This window comes from Tauraco erythrolophus, chromosome 5, assembly GCF_009769465.1.
Source record: "Tauraco erythrolophus isolate bTauEry1 chromosome 5, bTauEry1.pri, whole genome shotgun sequence".
Lineage (NCBI taxonomy): Eukaryota > Metazoa > Chordata > Aves > Musophagiformes > Musophagidae > Tauraco > Tauraco erythrolophus.
The window spans coordinates 84358300-84379923 of record NC_141469.1 but is presented as its reverse complement, the minus strand read 5'-3'; the positions used below and the strand labels follow the sequence as shown (position 1 = coordinate 84379923).

The window sequence follows — 21624 nt, the reverse complement described above, 5'->3', positions numbered from 1 at the left end:
TAGCCATCAGGTGATGACAAGGATAATCTCATGGCATTGAGGAGTCATTACCATGATTCCTCCTTTTCCCAGATTGTTCTGCTTTGTGGCCTGTGGCAGCACGTTATTTTACAAGTTTCAGTCTCCAGCAAAAGACAAATTCCTTTTTGTTGGACTTGCTGGTGTAAAAGCTCTGGATGTGCTTGGCCTGGGGACAGTTGGCACTGCCATGGGAAGGATGCCAGTGCTTACCAACTCCTCCCTGACTCATCGGCTCTGCTGTGACACCTGAAATTGGGCATCCCAAACAGGACGAAGTGCACCCAGCCTTTGGAATGCAGCTTACTTTTTTCTCTTTACTAGAAGAGCTACAAATTCGTACTTTTTACCCCCAAGGAGTTCTTTAAATTGCTCTTGTTCCTGGTTTATTATTATTCCTTTTTGTTTGTTCTTTTGTGAATTTGTTGAGTTTGGGGAGGGAGGTTGTAATTATGGAGAAGTGGGTTTTATGGTTGTTTCCTAGCACTCCAAGGATGTGTGGTATGTACATAAAATCAGTTTTATCATTCCAATTAATATTAAAAAGAAGAGTAGTAGGAGTGATAATAACAACACAGCAATGAAGTCTGCATTTCTTGCCAAGCATGGTTAGCATCATGGGCAAGCGGCCCTTTCCTAAGGAAAATCATGAACCTAGATGGAAGGATTCCTCTCCAGGAGAAAAACTACTCCTAATTCCTGCCTTGTGTCTTAAAAGCCAGCAGAGTTATGGTTTTGTGATCAAGCTACAGGAGCCGAGACCTGGGAGTTTCATCTCATGTAGGCAAAGAAGCCCTTGGAGAGCTTTCCCTGTGCCAGGTTAACTTTGTCTTGGGATAGATGAGTCTGTGCTGTTGGCTGCATCTGGATGAGATGGATGCATCTGGCCAAAGTCTACCTAGTTTCCTTCTCCTTGGATCTGCCTTGCTTGCCCAGCCCAAGAGCTCGTAGTTACTTCAGCCTGGCAGGGCAATCTAATCAGGTGAGCTGCTGGGGTTTTTCAGGGAGATGTTCTCCTGCTGTTCTCCAGCAGCCTCGGATGAAAGACAGAATGATTTGCAGGGTGCAAGGTTTGCATTAACATTTTTCCACACTGAGTTGAGACAGATGGATGAGCTGGAATGACACTGAGATAAAGCAATGCACAGCCACCAGGAAAATGACGTGTGCTGCTTCTCAGTTTTCTGGGTGCTGCTGGAGGAGCTGGCTGGAATAGGCATTTCTGTCATGACCTACAGTAAGCACATAATGATTTCTTGCCTCTCTGTTGGACTTATGACCCGTAGTTCCTTAGATGTTGGAAATACTCAGGAAGAGCTGCAAGGGTGTTTGGGGAAAGGAGCCCTCGTCTCTCCACTTCCAAGTCTCCCTGGAGAGAAAATTTCCGGCATGGAAGAGATGGAGGGGGAAGTCACTCCCCCATCTTTCATTATCATTTGATGTCTATCACTCATGCTAAAGCCCAAGAGCAGAAAGGTTTGAGTTGTTTCTCACGGGTGCTGACATAGCAGAGTGTCTATCAGGAAAGGCCTGACATTTGATGTGGCTTTATCATTGGCAAGCAGGCAAAGAAAATGGATAAATTAATCACCTTTTCCCTCCATCTGTCATAGGCTTTTATCCCACGGGGAGGAAAATGTTTCCAGTTTGTCCTGGCTTTTTGAAGTGTGACACTATTGTGTTTGCCAGCCTCCATAATGCCTAAGTCATCCAAATGCCAGAAGTGGAGAGGAATGTGAATGCCACTTATAACGCAGCCCGGTGGGCCACGAAGCTGGGTTTCAAGCCTCTCTGGTCTTTTTGAAAAGCTCCCAGAGATTTCCAGCCGATCTTTCCCTGAGCAAATTGACTCCATCCACTTGGCCCCGAGCAGCCGTCTCATGACTCACCATGTATTTTGCATTTCTTATTGACATTTTACTAAGTAATGATATCTCTCATTTCACTGCATCTGCTGGAAACCTGGGCGAGTTTTACAGCCTGAATAAGGAATAAGGCGGTGGGATACCCCTCTACTCTGCCCTCGTGAGACCTCACTTGGAGTATTGCGTCCAGTTCTGGAGTCCCCAGCATAAGAAGGACATGGACCAGTTGGAGAGGGTCCAGACGAGGCCACGAAGATGATAAGAGGGCTGGAGCACCTTTCCTATGAGGACAGGCTAAAAGAGTTGGGGCTGTTCAGCCTGGAGAAGAGGAGGCTCCGGGGTGACCTTATAGCGGTCTTCCAGTACCTCAAGGGGGCCTACAAGAAAGATGGGGAGAGGCTGTTCAGGAGGGCCTGTTGTGATAGGACAAGGGATAATGGTTTTAAAATAGAGGGAGGTAGATTCAGGTTGGATATTAGGAAAAAATTTTTTACCATGAGAGTTGTAGAACACTGGAACAGGTTGCCCAGAGAGGTGGTGGATGCTCCATCCCTGGAGATGTTCAAGGCCAGGTTGGACGAGGCCCTGAGCAACCTGATCTAGTTGGAGATATCCCTGTTCCTTGCAGGGGGGTTGGACTAGATGACCTTTGAAGGTCCCTTCCAGCCCTAACCATTCTATGATTCTATGATACCCACAATGTCAGGGTCCCAGCACCCTCTTCCTCTTCCTGGGGCGGATGTGCAGCCCCAGGAGCAATCCAGCAGCGTTTTATCAGCAGAGCCAAGGCATCCCTATGCTGCCCCTCACAAAATTTGGTTGCTGGGTTGCCTTGCCACTGCAATGGCCATATTTGTATGGCTTTGGGATAAAATCATGTCACAAGTTCATCACAGGGAATCACTCGCTTTCCAGGCTTTCTTAAAATCACTGTTCTGTTACAATTTAATAGCAAATTCGTGTTAAAAGGTCTGTTTGTTTTTTTTTTTTTTTTGATCAGTAGCATTCCAGAGATCAGTCTGACTTCCCAGAACTCTTAAAATATAGCTCCAGGGTTTGAAAAAGAAAAATCAAACTTTCTTTGTCCTTCTATGATGAAAAAAAAAAAACACGAATACATTTAAGCGATCTCTTCCTGCCCAAAGCCTCCAAACTCATACATCTCTGAGAACATTTAAAGAGAGTCTTCTTCTTCCACTGTTGGTAAATGGTTGTAATGGACTTGTGGTTGTAATCTTCACGATGTTGGTAGCATGAAACATTTTTTCACTCGAATCACGGTGTTCGATGGTTCTTTACACTGTGTGGCCACTCCATGTTTGTGAAAGATGGAATTGCATGCAAGACAACCTGGGACATCTCAGTATTTTCAACAACAGCATCATTGTTTCTCAGATATTTCGGGGTCTGAGTCTGTTCAGGGAACCTGCAGCTTGCTAGACACTTCGGAGTCTGTGTTTCAGGTAGCAGCTTTTTTGATGCAGGGTCCACTATTCTAGGTCCATTTAGTCTTTTTGCTACTAGTCCCTCGTGCCACAGCTTGATGACTGGATACAAATATTTGAGGAAAGATCTCGGAGAACCTCACTCTGTGTCTGGGATGCATTAGAAGTCGTGCAGCACGTGATTGATGATTTTTTTTTTGTTCTTTTATCTCCAGCACAGTGATGCAGTCCATGACTTGCTCCTGGATTTTATCACATGGGTTGGCATCCTGCTCTCACTGGTTTGCCTCCTGATCTGCATCTTCACCTTCTGTTTCTTCCGTGGGCTGCAGAGCGACCGCAACACAATTCACAAGAACTTGTGCATCAGCCTCTTCGTGGCAGAACTCCTTTTCCTCATCGGCATCAACCGGACTGACCAGCCGGTAAGAGGCAAAGCACTTTCTGCTCCCACCATAGGCTCTTGTCACAGTGTGTATGGAATGTTTGACCGTGCAGTGAGATATATTCCATCTCTGTCTTGGTTCCTTAAGGAAGAAATTTTTCACTCTGAGGGTGGTGAGGCACTGGAACAGGTTGCCCAGAGGAGTTGTAGGTGCCCCATCCCTGGAAGTGTTCCAGGCCAGGTTGGATGAGGCTTTGGGCAACTTGGTGTAGTGGAGGGTGTCCCTGCCCATGGCAGGGGGGTTGGAGCTAGATGATCTTTGAGGTCCCTTCCAACCCAAACCATTCCATGATTTTATGAGTCCTCACAGGGTTGAACCCCCTGGTTGTTAACTGAGAGTCAAATGCTGATGCCTGCTGTGATTTCAGAGGCTGTCTGTGTGGTGTTTGTAAATAATGCGTGTGCATGTTTAATAAGCAGGTTGCAAAAATGTGCTTGTCCATCTTTGTATGTTCGTTTGCCAAGTTGTGTGCATACCTACCTTTGGTTTGTATCTCTGAGTATAATTTATATACGCAGAGATGCGTCTGTTTTAAAATAGTTCTTGCACATTTTCCAAGTGAAAAAAAAGTTCTTCCTTTGCAGAAGGGAAGATAAGAACTCCCTCATTCTTACTGGTAAGAGTAATCCCGACTGTTCCATCATGGTACAAACACCTTCCCTTGCTGTTTTCAATCCGCACGCAGATCGCCTGTGCCGTCTTCGCCGCCCTCCTGCACTTCTTCTTCCTGGCAGCTTTCACCTGGATGTTCCTGGAGGGGGTGCAGCTCTACATCATGCTGGTGGAGGTTTTTGAGAGCGAACACTCCAGGAGGAAGTACTTCTATCTGATCGGCTATGGCATGCCTGCGCTGATTGTGGCCGTGTCAGCAGCGGTAGACTACCGGAGCTACGGCACAGACAAAGTGTGAGTGGGGCTTGGCACTGCTTGGACCTGGGCAGGAGGGATGGGAGTGGGGACCGCAGAGGGAAGTGAAGAGCCCAGAGACCTGGCAGGCCAAGGAGTCTCGTGCAGGCAGAGCTCAACCAGGAGGCATATCTGGCCTTATCTCTGTGTCTCCAACACAGTCCATGATGATGCAGGACAAATTCCCCGCTATGAAATGATTCACAAAGGTATTTTCTGGGGGAAGTCAGCTGGGGAAGATGTTGGTGGCTGTCTTGGTTTGGTACCATATCAGCAAGGTCATCCTTCTTCTCTAACCAAAGAGTATTTCTCATTTGGACGAGGAAACACTGCTTTCTTCTTCCTCTTTTTAAAGTGTTCTGTCAAATTCACAGAGCCTGCAAGCAAAATAGGTGGTGACTGTGGAGTGCATTAGACTCTTTACAAATCGGAACAGCTACATCATTTATCATTATGAATATTCTTAAATGTTTTCAGCATTGCTGAAGCTGGTATCAAAGCACAATTTAGATGATCGTGCAACACCGTCTAATGGAAAACAAAGGGAAAACCGAGCCTTTCATTTTCTTTGCCAGCTTTGTTACAATAGCACTAACAATGTGGTTTTATTGACTTTTTTTTTTTTTTTTTTTTTTTTGCCTTCCCTTGTCAGGCTGCTTTTCCCCTGTCATTTTAACCGAGTTAAGAGCTCAGTCTGAAGGCACACATAGCGATGAGCCAGTGGCGTTTTTAAAGCTCCTTTTTAGCATAGGTCAGGTCAGGCTGTGGCAGCAGTTGATATTCTGTTAAGTTCAACTGCAAAATTTTTGCCTGAAACCTTGTTGATATACATGAACCTGCTTCCTTGTGGAAGCAAACCTGTAGAGCAGTGGAGCTGCTCATGATCCATTACCGTGCCAGCAGGTAGGCTTGGATCCCAGCTGGATATTTGTGTTGCGTTCCTCCCATGAGTAGGAGAATAGCAACCTGAATTGGTATAACTGTCACACTTTGTGGAAAGGAAACGGCCCACACAGATAAAAGTAGGAGGGAGTAAGTTTTTGAGGATCTCTGCCAATTTATCCAAAGTAGTTTGACCGACTTTGGCAGGCCTAGGGGGCAAAGAAAAAGTAACAACAGCTGGTGACAATTTCTGGAGAAGACTGAAAGAGGGCAGATTTAGATTGGATATAAGGAAGAAATTTTTCACTCAGAGGATGGTGAGGCACTGGCACAGGTTGCCCAGAGAAGCTGTGGATGCCCCATCCCTGGCAATGTTCCAGGTCAGGCTGGATGGGGCTTCGGGCAACCTGGTGTAGTGGAGGGTGTCCCTGCCCATGGCAGGGGGGTTGGAACTGGATGATCTTTGAGGTGCCTCCCAACTCTAACCATTCTATGATTCTATTCTATGATTCTAAGACTGTTTCCATCAGCTGCCACCTGCTTCCTGCCCCGACCAACTCTTCTGCTCACATGCCCTCTTGAGCGATATATAAGCCCCCGTTGAATCAGGTATTGGAACACGCTGCCTTGTGCCCTTGGATGGATTTATTCTTACTGTGGTGTTTCTATGGAGGACCTGTCTCTTCACAGTGGCCTACAGAGGGGACATTGAGCCTCAGCCATGTTACAGCAGAAGGACCTTGAGTCCGACTCCCTGGAAAGCCAGCTGAGATACTCCCGCACATCTGCCATTGCTGGAGCTGCTTCCCCACCCCCCGGTCCAGTTTGCAGTCTGGTGTTTTAGCAGTGGCCTTCCATGCTGTTCACCCTGTGACTTCTGCAGCATTACTGTTGCAGAGCTTGTAGCACCAGAGTGATCCTTTTGACTTCTCTCGCGACATGTTGGGCTGCCTACCTAGAAAACCCAGGATTGCAGCTAGTTTGCAAGGAAAGCCAGCACCACCTGCGTTCTCTATAACTGTTGGGAATGTCTTTCTTCGTTCCCTCATAGTAAAAGGACATCCCCAAGCCCAGAGTATTGCTTTGGACGTGAGACAGCAGTTGATTTGCTTCCACCTTCATCTTTGCCAAGTCCCTTGTGATGTTCTGTAGGAACAACCAGTTGTCCCTAGGTTGTGGGAGACAGCGGCACGCAGCAGGCTGGCTCCAGAGAGTGGAAACATACAGCACCTCACCACAGCTCCCATAAAGCACCATGGCAGCTTTGCATTGCCAAAATGTTTCTGCTCCTGGTAAATGAATATGTGGACCTTTCTGAAGCGCAGCAAGACGAGCGTAGTCCATGGGATACGCAACCTTTTTGCAACAGGCATGGGGTGCCCAAATGTTTCCGCGGCATGGGAGGGAGAGGCAGAAAGTTTGACTGAAATTTGTCAGAGCTGAACAACAAAACTTTGCTATCGTTGTGTTGAGGAGGCAGCAGTCCTGTCTGTACCAGTAAAATCTCCCTCCCTCCCTCCCCATAGCATAAAGTAGTAGTTTTAATGATTAAACATGTATATAGAATATTTTGCAAGTAAATATTTACGGATATTTGCAGAGCCTACAATATTTATGTATAATCTCTAATTCCAGAGTGCAGAATTTTACCACATTCTCATAGTGGAAAATAAAAAACATACAATATGTTTTGTGTAACTATCATGCTCCATCTGGCTGATGGATGATGATGTATTTTTCTGTATAATGTTATTAGAAGGGTAGAACTGATTAGAATTTGTAGTGAACTATATGCCAGGCATACATAATTTGATTGCAAGAAGTTGCTTGGTTTTGCTGGGTTTTGTAAAACATCCTCTGGAATATATTATTTGCTTCCCTCCATTATTTATTGCATTTGTTTAAGCAAGACTTAAGGAGCTCTTGGTGTTATTTGTTTTTTTGGCTGGCATTTGGTGCCATCATACATCTCAGAATGATTTGCTTAGGTGCTTGATGTAGGTTTTCTTGATTTCACTTTCCTTTCTAAATGTAACCCTCCTGTAACACATGCCCAGATTACACAGCCAGGAACAGCCACTTGTTCCTCGCTCTGTTTCTTTGCCCATCACTGGGTGCTTGTCATTTTCTGAAGCATCCCATGTCCTAGTATGGCGGTTTTGGAGTAGCTGCCCAGTCAAGATATTCTCTTACACTTAGTCATTCAAAGAGTTGGAATTGATCTTTTTCCTTTTACTACTTTTATTATTATTTTTTTTTTTTAGGAGCAGTTCAAACCACTCGTATTAGGAGATTAATTTGCTTTTATAACCAAGCAGCAGCGTAGTGATTCCATTAAAAGGTCATCCCATTCAGGGATGATCAGGCCAGCAGAAACTATTCATGTGAGCAAGCTGAGCCATGTTTGGCCCTTTCCCCAAATAAATCAGAAATGTTGCATCTCACCCTGTTCTGATTGTAATTGCTAAAGTAAAGGTGAAAAGCAGGAAGCCCTGCTGCAGACAGCGTGGTCTCCCAGCATTGCCAAAGCGATTCTGGCGATGCTTATGTGAGTTTCCAAGTGAGTTTTTCCCTGCCCATGGCAGGGGGGTTGGAACTAGATGATCTTTGAGGTCCCTTCCAACCCAAACCATTCTGTGATTCTATGATTCTACGACCATTTCTTATGGGCTAGGTCTTCATCTGCTGAGTCTTAAATGGCCACGTCTCAAGTTTTGCTGCAAAAAAGAATGTATTAGGATTGCAATTTTTAAAAAGTTACATCCTTTGCCTTGTCCTATGTGTTAGCCAAATCCATTCATCTCCTGGCCAGATCTGATGTCAAACATCATGGTGGGCAATGCTGCAAAATGCAGAGGGAAAAGAGCGTTTGCAGTTGTTTTTAGTGTTTGAAAGTAGCTTGTGGCTAAAGTTCGTTAAAAGCTGGATTAAGACTTTAGCAGCCTCCCTTTGAGAGGACTCACTCAAGTAGCAGGCCATCCAAAATCAACGGCAAGAGGCTATTTGGAGTCCCCAACATAAGAAGGACATGGAGCTACTGGAACGAGTCCAGAGGAGGCCACGGAGATGATCCGAGGGCTGGAGCACCTCTGCTATGGAGACAGGCTGAGAGAGTTGGGGCTGTTCAGCCTGGAGAAGAGAAGGCTCCAGGTGATCTTATTGCAGCCTTCCAGTACCTAAAGGGGCTACAGGAAAGCTGGAGAGGGGCTTTTTACAGGGACGTGTAGTGATAGGACAAGGGGCAATGGCTTTAAACTGAAAGAGGGGAGATTTAGATTAGATATAAGGAAGAAATTTTTTTCATTGAGGGTGGTGAGGCACTGGCACAGGTTGCCCAGAGAAGTTGTGGCTACCCCGTCCCTGGCAGTGTTCAAGGCCAGGTTGGATGAGGCTTTGGGCATCCTGGTGTAGTGAAAGGTTTCCCTGCCCGTGGCAGGGGGGTTGGAAGTGGATGATCTTTAAGGTCCCTTCCAACCCAAACCATTCTATGATTCTATGATTTCACACTCCCACACTGTCCTGGGTTTCATATTAATGCCTCTTACAACTCTCGGAGGAAAGCGGCTGTGCTTTGAATGGTTCAATATATTTTAGAAAACGTACTTGTAGGTATATTCATCCACTGGTGATCAAATTCCTCATGACAGGAATCTCTCTATTGTTTCTCCCCCCCCCCCTCTCCCCCCTGTTGGCATGCAATAAAGCAGGATATACATGGTAAGCAATCCAGCTGTCAGAAAGCAAAACGAAAGCCCGGTGTTGTGTACCCAGCCTCCAAGTCCATCAGCCACCGCCGACATTTTATGCATGTTAATGTTGCTCCGAAAATAGCTTCTAACAATACAGTCTGTCTTGAGTGGCTCCACTGAACTTGGTTTATTGTCAGTGTTCGTGCCGGGTGCTTGGAGGAGGAAACATGAGCGATGTGGACGCCGGGCTGCGTTAAGCAGAACCTATATTGCACCCTCGAAAGCCATGTCTCATGCATACGTGTCCCATTACTGCGTCCAGACGAGGAGGCTGTACAGCCACGGGAAACAAGCCGCTGAGCTCCCGTGAACAACACGATATGTTTAAGGCTCTTCAAATTTTACGGTCCAATGGCAGCTAATGATTGTTTATTGGTTATATTTAATGCACGCCAGGGATAGTTTAGTGTTTGATTTCTCTTCGTGCAGAAAATAGAGTAAAGTCTTTGTAGTCTTTGTTACTTGGGAAAAGCTGGAGGTGAATATAGCGCCTTGTGACTGGGGGAAAGGAGGAAATTAAAAAGTAAAGGAAAGCAGTGCCACGGAGCTCGTTACGAGCACTGAATACGCTGGCGTGTCTCTTGGAAGAAGCGGTGGGGTTTTGAGCAGCATTCCCTGTGTCACGTTTTGAGGTCAAAAGACCAGTCTATCAGCTCCCAAGTCAGGCGAGACCCTTGGGTCCGACTCCCTCTGCCTTCCCTTGGCAGCTCAGTGAGTCAGAGGGTGGTTCACCCACTGATTAGGGACCAACACTAGTAGTACTATGGGCCAACTCCTTATAATAATTCAAAAGTTTCCGGAAACATGCATATATATTTTATTTGTGACAGAATACAGGTTCGAGGATAGCCGGTGATAGGGACTGACTACAAAAACAACTTTAATTGAAATACTGCAGTGATAATATAAAACAATTACTGATCAGTGATAATATTAAATAGCTAGCAAAATGTTAGTAAGTAATTAAGTAAGTGCACATAACACAGACTCTTACCCAATAGGCGTCCCTATGGGGGGGAGAAGAGAGGTTCAGCCCGTCGACTGATCCCAGACGTTCCAATGGGGGGGCTTCTCCCTAACATCCCCTTTGTTTGCTGCCATTTTATACTTTTTTCATATGTTTTAGGTGGAGCTCGAGTGACTCTAGTCATAAATAACTTTTATTAGGATTGGTGTAAATTTCTCTCGTGAGGGGTGTTCACAAATTAGGATTGGTGTAAATTGCTCGTTTGAGGGGTGGTCGCAGAGGCAGGTGGGGGTGTGATTTAGTAGCTGAAGGACACAATTTCGCCATCACTGCTGAGGCAGCGGTTGTGATTCACTTCCCTCGATGGCATTTTTATGGTCATCTTTACCAGGCGCCTCTCATCCCTGATAACAGGGATGAGCCGTGATACCTCCGTACCACTCTACTCCCCATCTCAAGGGTATTGCGTGGGCCTTGTCCGTTGTTTCTTGTCCCTGATAACAGGGATGAGCCATGATACCTTCGTATCACTCTACTCCCCATCTCAAGGATATTGAGGCCTTGTTTGTTCCTGGGAGCAGCAGCTGTGCTTCATCTCAGAGCTGCTCTAATATTAGCTGAATTCTGGGGAACAATATTCTCCCATTCCCCTCCAATTTCAGTCATTTTCCCACACCCTGCATCCGCAGACTTCCAGATAATCCACCCTGCCTGGGACTGAGCCCTTGTTTGCTGGACGGCAGTGGGGTCTGAACTTGTAAGGCGGCGAGTCCGTGTTGGCAGCGCAGCTGCTCGTGGGGGGTCAGGAGTAACTCGACAGCCCAAGATTAGCAACCTGGGGAAGCGAGTTGCCTGATTGCTTCCTTGTTTTGAGGAACTCATTTATGCAGCTCGTTGCTCGCGTGGGTTTTTGTCTTTCAAGGGAAGAAAAGCTCAGTGTGGTGCTCGTCTGATTAGCAATTTACAGCTCCTCAACGCAATTGGCGGGATGCCTGTGTTTTGATGTTTTGGTCTTAATTTGCATTTTTAATGAGGTATGACTTAAACAGGTTCAAAGTTGCATCGCTTTCTGATGACCGCCAAAAAAAAGGGCTTTCTGAAGTCCCTCTGCAGGTTAGAGACAGCCCCGCAGCTTTCCATTTAGTCACCCAAGACTGGATGTCATACACGGTTTCACAGAAAGGCGCTTTTTCTATTCAAACAAATAAAAAATGACATCACGTTCTTTAAAGCGTGCACAGAGGCAAAAAAAAAAAAAGCCTCCTCTGGTTTTCGCAAGCTGTACTCTTGCTTAGATGAAGCTGTCTCTCGTTAGAAGGGGACCTTTTTGTTCCATGCCTGTCCCCCACTTATCTCAAGGGCAGGACCTGGCTCCTCAGCTGTTGCCCACCCACAGCATCCATCTCTTGTCACTGAATTGTGCCCCACAGCCAAAGAGACTTTTTAGGGGAACAGGGTGGGATGTTCCATCCATTTGGCTGGCTGGAAAGGAAACCAGTCACTTCGCACTTCTTTCCTCAGCCCAGCATGGCTTTTCCCATGTGCTGTACTTGGGCTGTCACCGTTTTTCCCCGTGTCCCAGTCTATATGCATTCAAAACCAGTTGCATCAGATGTGACCACGTAGCTGGCCACAATGCTTTAAGGAGTAGAGGGTTTATGGCTTTTGTCTTCCCTGGGCTTTCCAAGAGCTGGCTTGCTCTTTGTGCCGAAGGAAAACCAAGTTGCTTAGCAATTAAATTGCACTGTGCTCTCGACTCCTGTGCAGCAGGGACTAGGGGATGTTTTGAATGTTAAACTGACAAAAAAAAAAGTTCAAAATGTTTTAATTTAAAAAACCCAACCCTCTGAGTCCTCTCCCACACACCAGCACTCTTATTATCAGTAGAAAAGAGTTGTGGGGCTGCGTATTCCCTGATTTATATGTGGCAGCTGAGGCATAAGCACTAGTTACAATTTTTTCCTGTGGGATGGGGTGGGTATAAAGTCTGAAATTCCATATAATGCGTGAGCTGCTGCTGTGCAGACATCTTTTCACGGGTTGGGAGGGAGGACTTTTTACAGAGGCTTCATTATCCTTGAAACTTCTCTTCCTCTGTCAAATCCAGTTGCAATTGGGCGACGTTTCAGACGTTATTACGGGTGATACACAGATGCCATGATCACATAAACCCTTTCCTGTAGGAAATCAGACTCAAATAGGTTCTAGTCACTCGTGTTGTGCCATTACCAGCTGCATCTAAATCGCCTTGAACTTCAGCAGCCGCAGAGGAAACGAGATCTCCCTGCAATCGCTCCGAAAGCCGCCGTTTGCCTCTCGCATTAAGATTTTGATGTTGTCACGTGAAGATTTTGGATGAGCAGCTGCAAAGGCAGTTCAGGAGTGATGGTATTTTAATTTGTGACAAATAGCAGTACGACCATATGTATCTCGATCCATCTTGAGCACTGACGAGACCTGAAGTTTATATGGTCAGGGAGGGAAGGGAGAAGCTTTATCTACACCGTTGAATTTATTCATATCTTGGCTTCTCTTAGTCATAGAGGTTCGGGGCATGTTTTATTCTCTCAGCAGGTAGCTCCTGCTGATCTTTTCCATAGGGCTGCTGGCACAGACCTTTCTGCCCATTGCAAAATCCATTGGAAAGGAAAAAACATTCAGCACGTGCACTAGAGCTGTCATATGAGAGAAGTGCTGTCTCTTCCATCAGGATAAATTCATATACACAGTTCTTGTCGCGTGCCTAACTATGAAATTCCAATCGGATGTTTAGTGTAAGAGTTGTTTTATGCTTTCTTAGTCCTCTGTGTATAAACGGAGCTGTGATTTGCAGCATTGCAAACATGACAAGATATTATTATTTTAAACATCGTGCGAAACTTTCTTGGAATTTATATTCGTCTGTCTTGTAACCAGTCACTTCCATTTTATCTTCCTGTCGCCTGGAATGAACTAGGAATGGAAATGTAATTTCCCAGGGGCCTTAAAAATGTGGGGAGTATTAAATGTGGTTGAAATTAAGCGATTAATAATTTAGTTTTGGGCCATGAATCAACTTCATGTGATAGCACAGACTGTATGCAATCCTCAAAACATTAGCGGAAACAAAACACTCCAGAGGTTCAGGGAAGGAAAACGCTCTAAAGGGGAAGTTGCTGAACCTAATTAAACCTCAGTCTTCTGTTATCCAAATCATGCTTCCTATTTGCCCCAAATTCGCTCTGATCTGCTTACTGGAGAGATGTCATCTTGCTTGACAGTTGACAGACGGCTTGCATTGCATCAGAGCCGGAGAGGGAAAAGGAGCTCGAAGCAAAGCAGCGGCTCCAGGGATGCTCATCAGACCCATTCCTTAAAAAAACCCACAGTTTTAAGGTTTTTTTTCCAACAGATGCAGAAAGCCTTAGCCACTAGGCCTTGTGCCATTTTCTCCCTGCCTCCTCCAGAGGTAATTATCTTACTCCATCAATAGTGCTGTCAGAAATTGGGCACATAATTCAGCATTTAAATGAACAAGCAATGTAATATTTCCTGTCTCCCACCGGCGTGTTTTGCAGCTCACATTCTTCTCTGTCACTCGCTCACTCGTGATGTATGTCCTGGGTGCAGTCCTTGAATGCCTTCTCTCCTCTGTGTTTCATTGCAGATGTTGGCTCCGTCTTGACACCTACTTCATTTGGAGCTTTATAGGACCGGCGACCTTGATAATTATGGTAAGAACTCCTAATTAGCTACTCCATCTCTCAGGTCAAGAAATAAAACTTTTGCTGTCCCTTTACTCTTTATCTTTAATTTACACAGACTAATTTGAGAAAGGCATGTTCTTCTTTGACCCCACCTGGCACAAGCAATTAGACCCTCATTATGAGAGGCTCTTGGCATGGTGAAATACTTGATCAAAATGGGCCAGGGAGCTTCTGGGTGGGCACTTGCAGAGTTTGGTTTCTACCGTTGGACGTTTAGAAGTGCCAAACTCTGTTTTGATGCCACTCACTGCCCACCCCTCCCCGCTTTTAAATTCCGGAGCGAAGCTTTACATTGATCATGGAAAAAAGGGAAATCTGGAGGGGGGGGAATGAAATAAAGCCCAAACTGGAAGAGAGGTTTGATGGGGGTTTTTCTTCCCCAGCAGAAGTTGAACCTTGTGTGACTTCCCAGTTAGCACATTGCCAGCGTGTCAGCTAACACAGCAGCAAGGTAGAGAGCCCAACTTTAGAGGCAGCTGGAGTTTTCCTTTACTTTAATCGCTACAATATGGCTTAAATAAACCATCCTTTGTTTTGAATAGACTGCAGTTTGGCCAACACGGCAAACCAGGCGCTCTCACGTCAATGCAGACATTGTCCCTGCTTCTCCTGCTTCTCCTGCAACTGAGGGCTGGTTCAGCAGCCTTACACATCAGGGAGGGGACCATGCCACCGGCTACAACTGTTGGGTTTTTTTTCCTCTTAAGCAATTCATTCATAAAAAGATATCTTCCCTTTTTTATTATGTCTCAAACCCTGGCCTGGGCTTTTGAGGGAACTCCTTTCCAGGAATTGCAGCCTTTTCAACACTGAGGCATTGAGACACCATTGCATCTTTCACAGAACAAATCAAACACTTTTTGCTTTTTATTTTTCAACTTTGCGTTGTGCTAAGCATCTTCAGCAGTTGTGATTTCCCTGCCCTTCTCCTCCATTACACCATATTTAAAAGAAATATTCATGGAAAAGATGCTTTTTTTTTGCTTCATTACAATGGGACCGGCTAAACAAGATGCTCGGAATGACTTTTCATGACTGTACACCTCTCGGGCACAGAAGAGCCATTACAGCCAATATTTTTAATTTTCCATAACATCATTTGAAGCACTACAGTCGATGTTGGAACCAGCCTTGTGTCAGTAACCTACGCAGCGCCACGGCTTTGTTAATGCTGTGGCATCACCAGTCCTGCAGTCCACAGACCAGCTCACCTTATAAAATGCTTGGCAATTTTCTGTGAGTCAGTTGCTATAAAACTGTAGCGAGAGCTAATTTCCTACAGCATTTCATCTGTTACAGAGAGGCGTCTGACTTTGTCCCCATCGTGTTGTGCCATGTCATGTAACCCTTTTTTCCCTTCTCCCCCATTGCAGCTTAACGTCATCTTCCTTGGGATCGCTCTCTATAAAATGTTCCATCATACTGCCATACTGAAACCTGAATCTGGATGTCTTGATAATATCAAGTAAGTGTTTTTTTTCTCTCTCTCTGCCTGTTTCTGTCTTTTGCTGTTTATGCCCCATTCCTCTCTGAGGGATGTGGAACGAAGGGGAACGAAGTCTACGGGCAGCAGAGATAACCAGGGGCAATACATTCAGTTATGGCACTGCAGAGTGGTTTCTTTTAGATGCCAACAAGTGGCCAATGATGAAGCACTGTCTTTATTGGGGTTTGGCTGCCAGTGGTGGCATTTTTCATTCAATTTTGCATGAAGGAAGCCAAGTTGCATTTGCTGTCCTTGAAGCAGGTAACCTCCTAGTCCCTCTACGTAAAAGGAAATCATGCCCGATAATTAGTGGCTAATTATTGCAGTCTCTATAGGAAAGGTGTAGAAATTGTTGATCATTACTATTTCTCTGTGCTCTGAGGGTGCCAACCTTACTTCTTTTCTGTTTGTTTTGGCCCCTGACAGATTTAATGACCCAAATTCTCTCCAGAATCTGATCAGTTTCAGCAAAGTTACCGGAGACTTACCTGGGGGTACCCACATCAGAGGACGTGCTTGCCAGTCGGGGCATGTTTTGCCCTTGGATTCGGTTAACGTCTGAGCCTGGGCATCTTTCTGTCCAGCAAGACGCTTCATTATATCGATAGAATATTTGTCTCCATCAGTGCCTGTTTATTTGAGTACCTCTGGCTTTAATTACTCTTGTCAAAAATACAAGTGGGATTTCAGGTGCAGCACATGATAAGATGAGGAGCCTGCTAATTAATAAAAACATCTAATGAACCTCAGGAGGAGGAAATTGTTGGGAGTCAGCGCTTTACTGCCTGCCCAGGAAAGGAGAGCGTCGTGCAGCACGACTGGAAGTTGGTTCTCCCCACTCTTCCATGGTGGGAGGAGCGGGAGAAGAGGCGTGAGGGGAGCTTGTTAGAAGATGACTGGATTGCACGGTTGCAAGGCAGTTCTCAGCAAGGTTATTGTTCTTGTTTCTCAGCAAGGTCATTGTTCTTACCGCTGAGCTGCTCTCACAGGTGCTGCTTTAAGACACTGGAACAGGTTGGCCAGAGAAGTTGTGGCTGCTCCATCCCTGGAAGTGTTCAAGGCCAGGTTGGATGAGGCTTTGGGCAACCTGGTGTAGTGGAGGGTTTCCCTGTCCATGGCAGGGGGGTTGGAACTGGATGATCTTTGAGGTCCCTTCCAGCCCAAACCATTCCATAATTCTATGATTCTAATTTAAACTAGGTCAGTCCTCCCTTAAAACTTCCCCAGCAGGCAAGGCTTGCAGTGCCATCGATGTGCCATGTCCTGGCATGGTCCTTTGGATGAAGTTTTAGTTCCTTAGGCACAGCTTCTTCTTCGAGGGTTGGGAGGAGAGGAGACTGGAGCCTGTAGGAATGCAGGAGACCCCAGTGAGCTCGGGGACCCGCAGGGCATTTGTTCGCTGTGTCTGTCCTGTGCAGGTTGCGGGCAGGCTGCTCTGCAGTGTGCCTCTGTTTCTCCTGCCATCACTCAACTATAAGATGAAATTGGAGGAGCAGTCTCTCCTGGACGTCCGGGACTGATCCTCACGTTGACAGTTTTTCATTCAGTCTTGGATGAGGCGTTAAAGGAATGGTACATTTAATAACACTTACTAATATGACTACTCATCATGCATTAATCCTATGGGATTGCTCACTGATAACAGTCTTTCTAAGGTTACCCACACAAAATCTGTCTAGAAAGCCTTGTAGTATGACATTTAAATTAAAAACTGGAGACAAAAAAAAAAACAGAGCCCTTATAATTAAAGCAGAAATAATAATTACCTACTGAACAATCTCGCTTGTGCTAATCTCTAGTATCTTTGTTTAAAATGCCAGGAATTTATGCAATCAGTTATGTGAATTATAATGTCATAGTAAAATATTTTACAGGTTCTTTGGCAGATGAGTGTCTATTCCTGATTTGACTTCATTAAAATGCTTAGAAAATACAAGCAATTAAAATACTTTTAAGTATGTTGCTGATACTCTTCCAAACGTGTTGCTTCATTACAAATGATATTTTGTGCTTGAAAAAATAAGATAAACATAATATAAACTCAGGAAGAACCCAAACTCATGCAGGAAGTTTATCAAAACAAGAATTTCAGAAGGGACTTGATTGTAATTTCTGAATACCTAAGCAGGACAAAGTTAAGTCTTTAAATCCAAGACATGTGTTGTCTCAGTGTTGGATAAGCTTGAGTTAGGAGAAGGTGCAGATTTTTAACAGAGAAGGGAATTCACCTTTGAGAGAGCTTTCCTAGGGACGTGAGGGGCTTGCAATCTCTGGAAAACTTCCAGGTAAGGTCATAGTCATCTTCCAGGTAAAATAGTAGAATCATAGAATCATGGAATGGTTTTGGTTGGAAGGGACCTCAAAGATCATCCAGTTCCAACCCCCCTGCCATGGGCAGGGACACCCTCCACTACACCAGGTTGCCCAAAGCCTCATCCAACCTAGCCTTGAACACTTCCAGGGATGGAGCAGCCACAGCTTCTCTGGGCAACCTGTTCCAGTGCCTCACCACCCTCTGAGTGAAAAACTTCTTCCTTATATCTAATCTAAATCTGCCCTCTTTCAGTTTAAAGCCATTGCCCCTTGTCCTATCACTACACACCCTTCGAAAAAGTCCCTCTCCAAGGGACCACTAGTCCCTCTCTAGTAGCCACCTTCTAGGTAAGATCGTGGTCTTTTTCCGAAGTCATTGACTCTAGTTTCAAAATGTGAGTGTGGGTAAGAAGCCACGGACCACCTTATTTCACAGATGACCAGGGAGATGCTTTCTGAACTTGCCTCTGTGGGTCTGTACGGTTGGTGAAGAGACACCCAGCTCGGTTTCTCAAGCCGCGTGCTGCCTTTGCTCACTCTCGGCGTGGTCCCAGAGCCTGGCTCCTTGTCTTATCAGTTTATATTTAAGAAACTCAACCAGACCGAGGGCCCCTGGCTGCCGTCTGCGTGTGACAGCTTTACGGCACGCGGCGAGCTCAATGGCAGTTTGTTCTCCCAGTTCTTTCCCAGTGCTGCCCGGCGTTAGGCTGCGGCGAAGCTCTCGCGACATAAATCCTGAGCCTGTTCAACAACAGCAAAACGCTGGATTCCCTGTGGCAACGTAAAAATAAAGGCCATAAAATATTTTAATAGGCTGTTAATAAGCGCTCCTACAATCTGGTGCTTGCCTATGTCACTTCAGAGGTTAGAAATACATGATGAAGTATAGAAAATAGCCAAATAACTCCACTTAAATTAATGAACTTGATAAAGGATCAGGTGTCACCTGGGATACCTTTAATTACTGCACCAACAGAAAAGCTATTCAAAGGGCAGTGCCTGAACCAGATGCTGTGTGGCTGAAAGATTTGTAGGCACTGTGCAAAGTTGTAAAAATAAACTTCCCTAACCTTCAGGAACAGTCCCTGTATTATTGTGCCAGCATGGGAGAATCTGACATTCCCGCGGTGGAGCACTGGTTACCCAGGGGTTACCCAGCAAGAGATCTGATGAGTGCAGAGCTGGTTTGGTTTTCACTCACGTTAACTTTTCTGACTTAGCCCAGCATTTTCAAGAGGGAAGTAGAGCAGCCACATATGTGAGTCCTTCCCCCTGTGCCGAGAACATCCTCCCTGTATGGCAAGTCGGTACTGAGCCTATTCAAGTGGGTTGCACCCGCTAAGACAGAGAGGTTCATGCTCTAGTCCTGCTTTTGAGGCATGTAGCCAGGAGAAAACGTGAGCTTGTGTACATGAGATATGTTGTTCAGAGCTGCAAGAGTTTCTGTGCCTGTCGCTGATGCCAGGAGGGCAGACTTGCTCCCTTTTCACAACAAGTACCATCACCAAGAGTAGCATGGTTTTACCCAGGACCCTTGGAAAACGTTGTTTGACTTCTTCCTTCAGCACATTTAAACAGACATTTTAAAGGTTCACCCATGGTGGGGATCTCTTCTGCATTTTAAAGATCTCTTTAGTATGAAGCAATGCAGACACTGAAACAGCTGCCTCTTGGGTGGTGCATGTCGATTCTGCCTATGCCTCCTCAAAAGTGGGTTGGGAGGGGATTTTCTTTCCCAGCCTTTTCCAATGGCTGTTTCTGGATGCTCCAGGTCCACTGTGGCCATTGCTCTGTCATCTCTTAGTGGCTTGTCGGCAAACATAGGTGAGCCGAGGTAGGCAGTGAGGAGCATCATTTAGTTTTTGGTAGCTCTGCCCACATCACTTGTCTCTCACTCGTGGCCCATCTGAGAGCATTAAGTGGGATGCAAAGGGTGCACGAAATTGCTCGTGAGCACGGACTGATTCACTGTCAACAAACGTGCCTGGGAAAGCGGTTTTTTTTTGAGGATTGATTCCCCCAGCCCTTAGGAGCTTGCAGGGAAGACAGATCTTTCAAGCCAGGGACTACGCAAGCTTTTTGGATGGCAGAAGCCTGCTGTGCTGCTTGCATCTATAGCCTGCAAGGTGGAGACTGTAGGCTTCTCAGTGTGGTATTGATGCATCCTTGTTAGCAGATGGCTCCTCACGAGGACGTGTTACCAGCTGGAACACTTTAAAGCAGCTGTAAGGCTGTTTCACTGGAGGTTGCTGCCGTGTGGAGTGATTTCTGGAGTCGAGCAGCTTGAAGTCTCTCCTTCGCACTTTTCCTTTGTGCCGGGTAGACGTTAGATGTGTGAAATGTCTCAGACTGTTGTAGACAAGAGTACACTGAAGCTTTTTTATATTCACATTCCTGTAGGAAGCCTTATGTGACGAAGGAAAATATATCTATACGTGAATAGTCCAGCACAGTTCTTCAGTTTTCCATCCATCAACTCCTTTCTGGGTGGTCAGGCATGTACTGTGGCTGCTTGTAGTCCTCACACACCAGGTTTTCATCTGACCCACGCCAGATGCTGCAGCATGACAAACCATCCCCGTGTTTCCAGATGCTTCACCCCCGTTCTTGGTGCGAAATGGAGGGGTTCAGATGAACCTCCTCCCCAAATGCCTTAACGTTGTGTGGCAGTTTGGTGCTTGTTCTGCAGCCATTTAAATACTGCTCTTTCAAGTTATCATGGCAGTAGTAAAGAGAAAAAAAGAAGGGCTACACTGATGGTAATCCAGATGTGCTCTTTCATAGATTCATAGATTTCTAGGTTGGAAAAGACCTCAGAGATCATCGAGTCCAACCGTCCCTAATCCCCATTAAACCATATCCCTAAGTAGATCATCCACCCTATTCTTAAACACATCCAAGGATGGGGACTCAACCACCTCCCTGGGCAGCCTCTTCACCGTATCTACTGAAATCTGAGGTCCTGTCTTTGCTGTATGCTGTTACTGTGCATCATGGGGGGTGTGTTAGTCACTGACGTGAGAAACTGGTAGAAAATTGGGTGGGGACAGCAGTTATTTGGTTAATAAAAGGCAAGTCCTGTAAGTGGACTGAAAGGATTCATCAACGGGACTGAGCAGCTGCTGGTCCTGAAGTTACACAGGTCATCTCCAAACAGCCGGAGGGGAGAGGGTGAAACCTCCTTTCTCCTAGAAGAGATGAGAAGCCATCCTTTCTGTTCCTTACGGACATAACCTTTCCTTTGAAATTCCTGCAGGCACCCATTCCCTCTGCCCCCGGCGCTGCCTGGCTGCGGTTGGGTTTGTTAGCATTTCCTCTGGCCAGACCAGACTTCCTGACATTCTTCTGTGCTGCAGTATGTGGCAGTGAGATTTTATTTTATTTATTTTGGAAGGGCAACGCGTCAGCCCTAGCTGCCAAGTGCAGTTGCAGACCCGCTAGAAAGAAGGCAGGAGGCAGCGAGCTTTGTCAGCTCACTTGTCTTTTTGTCCCATTTTATTGCGTTATTGTTTTAGCCAGGGTATAGCTTGGCTTCTGCCATAGGCCACCTGGATGCTCTTTAGAAAGCACAACTCATGGGGACCTCTTTGAAGAGGAGAGTATCAGGCTATAGGCCTGGGTTTGTTGGAAAAGCTCATCCAGTGCAATAGAAACTTGCTCAAAAGTCATCCTAGAAATTTAATATTCTTTCTTTCAGACAGGGAGACCCGGAGTCTTAGCTGGGAGCTCCTTTTGTTGCTAAAGAGGCACTATTAATTAGGGGCCTTGAGATAGTTTAATCCTGGCATAGTTTTGTTGCAG

The 21624-nt window shown here is 45.8% G+C and overlaps 1 protein-coding gene across 17 annotated transcripts in view; it reads left to right on the top strand.

Annotated features, from left to right (window-relative positions):
* Positions 1 to 21624, top strand: part of ADGRL3 (adhesion G protein-coupled receptor L3) — a 337188-nt gene that overhangs the window by 229168 nt on the left and 86396 nt on the right. For 16 of the 17 annotated variants that reach the window (XM_086612141.1, XM_086612143.1, XM_086612148.1 and 13 more), the window contains 4 exons: positions 3544 to 3753; positions 4460 to 4680; positions 13925 to 13991; positions 15398 to 15489. In XM_086612141.1, coding sequence (XP_086468267.1) covers positions 3544 to 3753; positions 4460 to 4680; positions 13925 to 13991; positions 15398 to 15489 — 590 coding nt within the window. The remainder of the gene's footprint in view (positions 1 to 3543; positions 3754 to 4459; positions 4681 to 13924; positions 13992 to 15397; positions 15490 to 21624) is intronic. The other variant, XM_086612152.1, reaches the window with a different exon arrangement.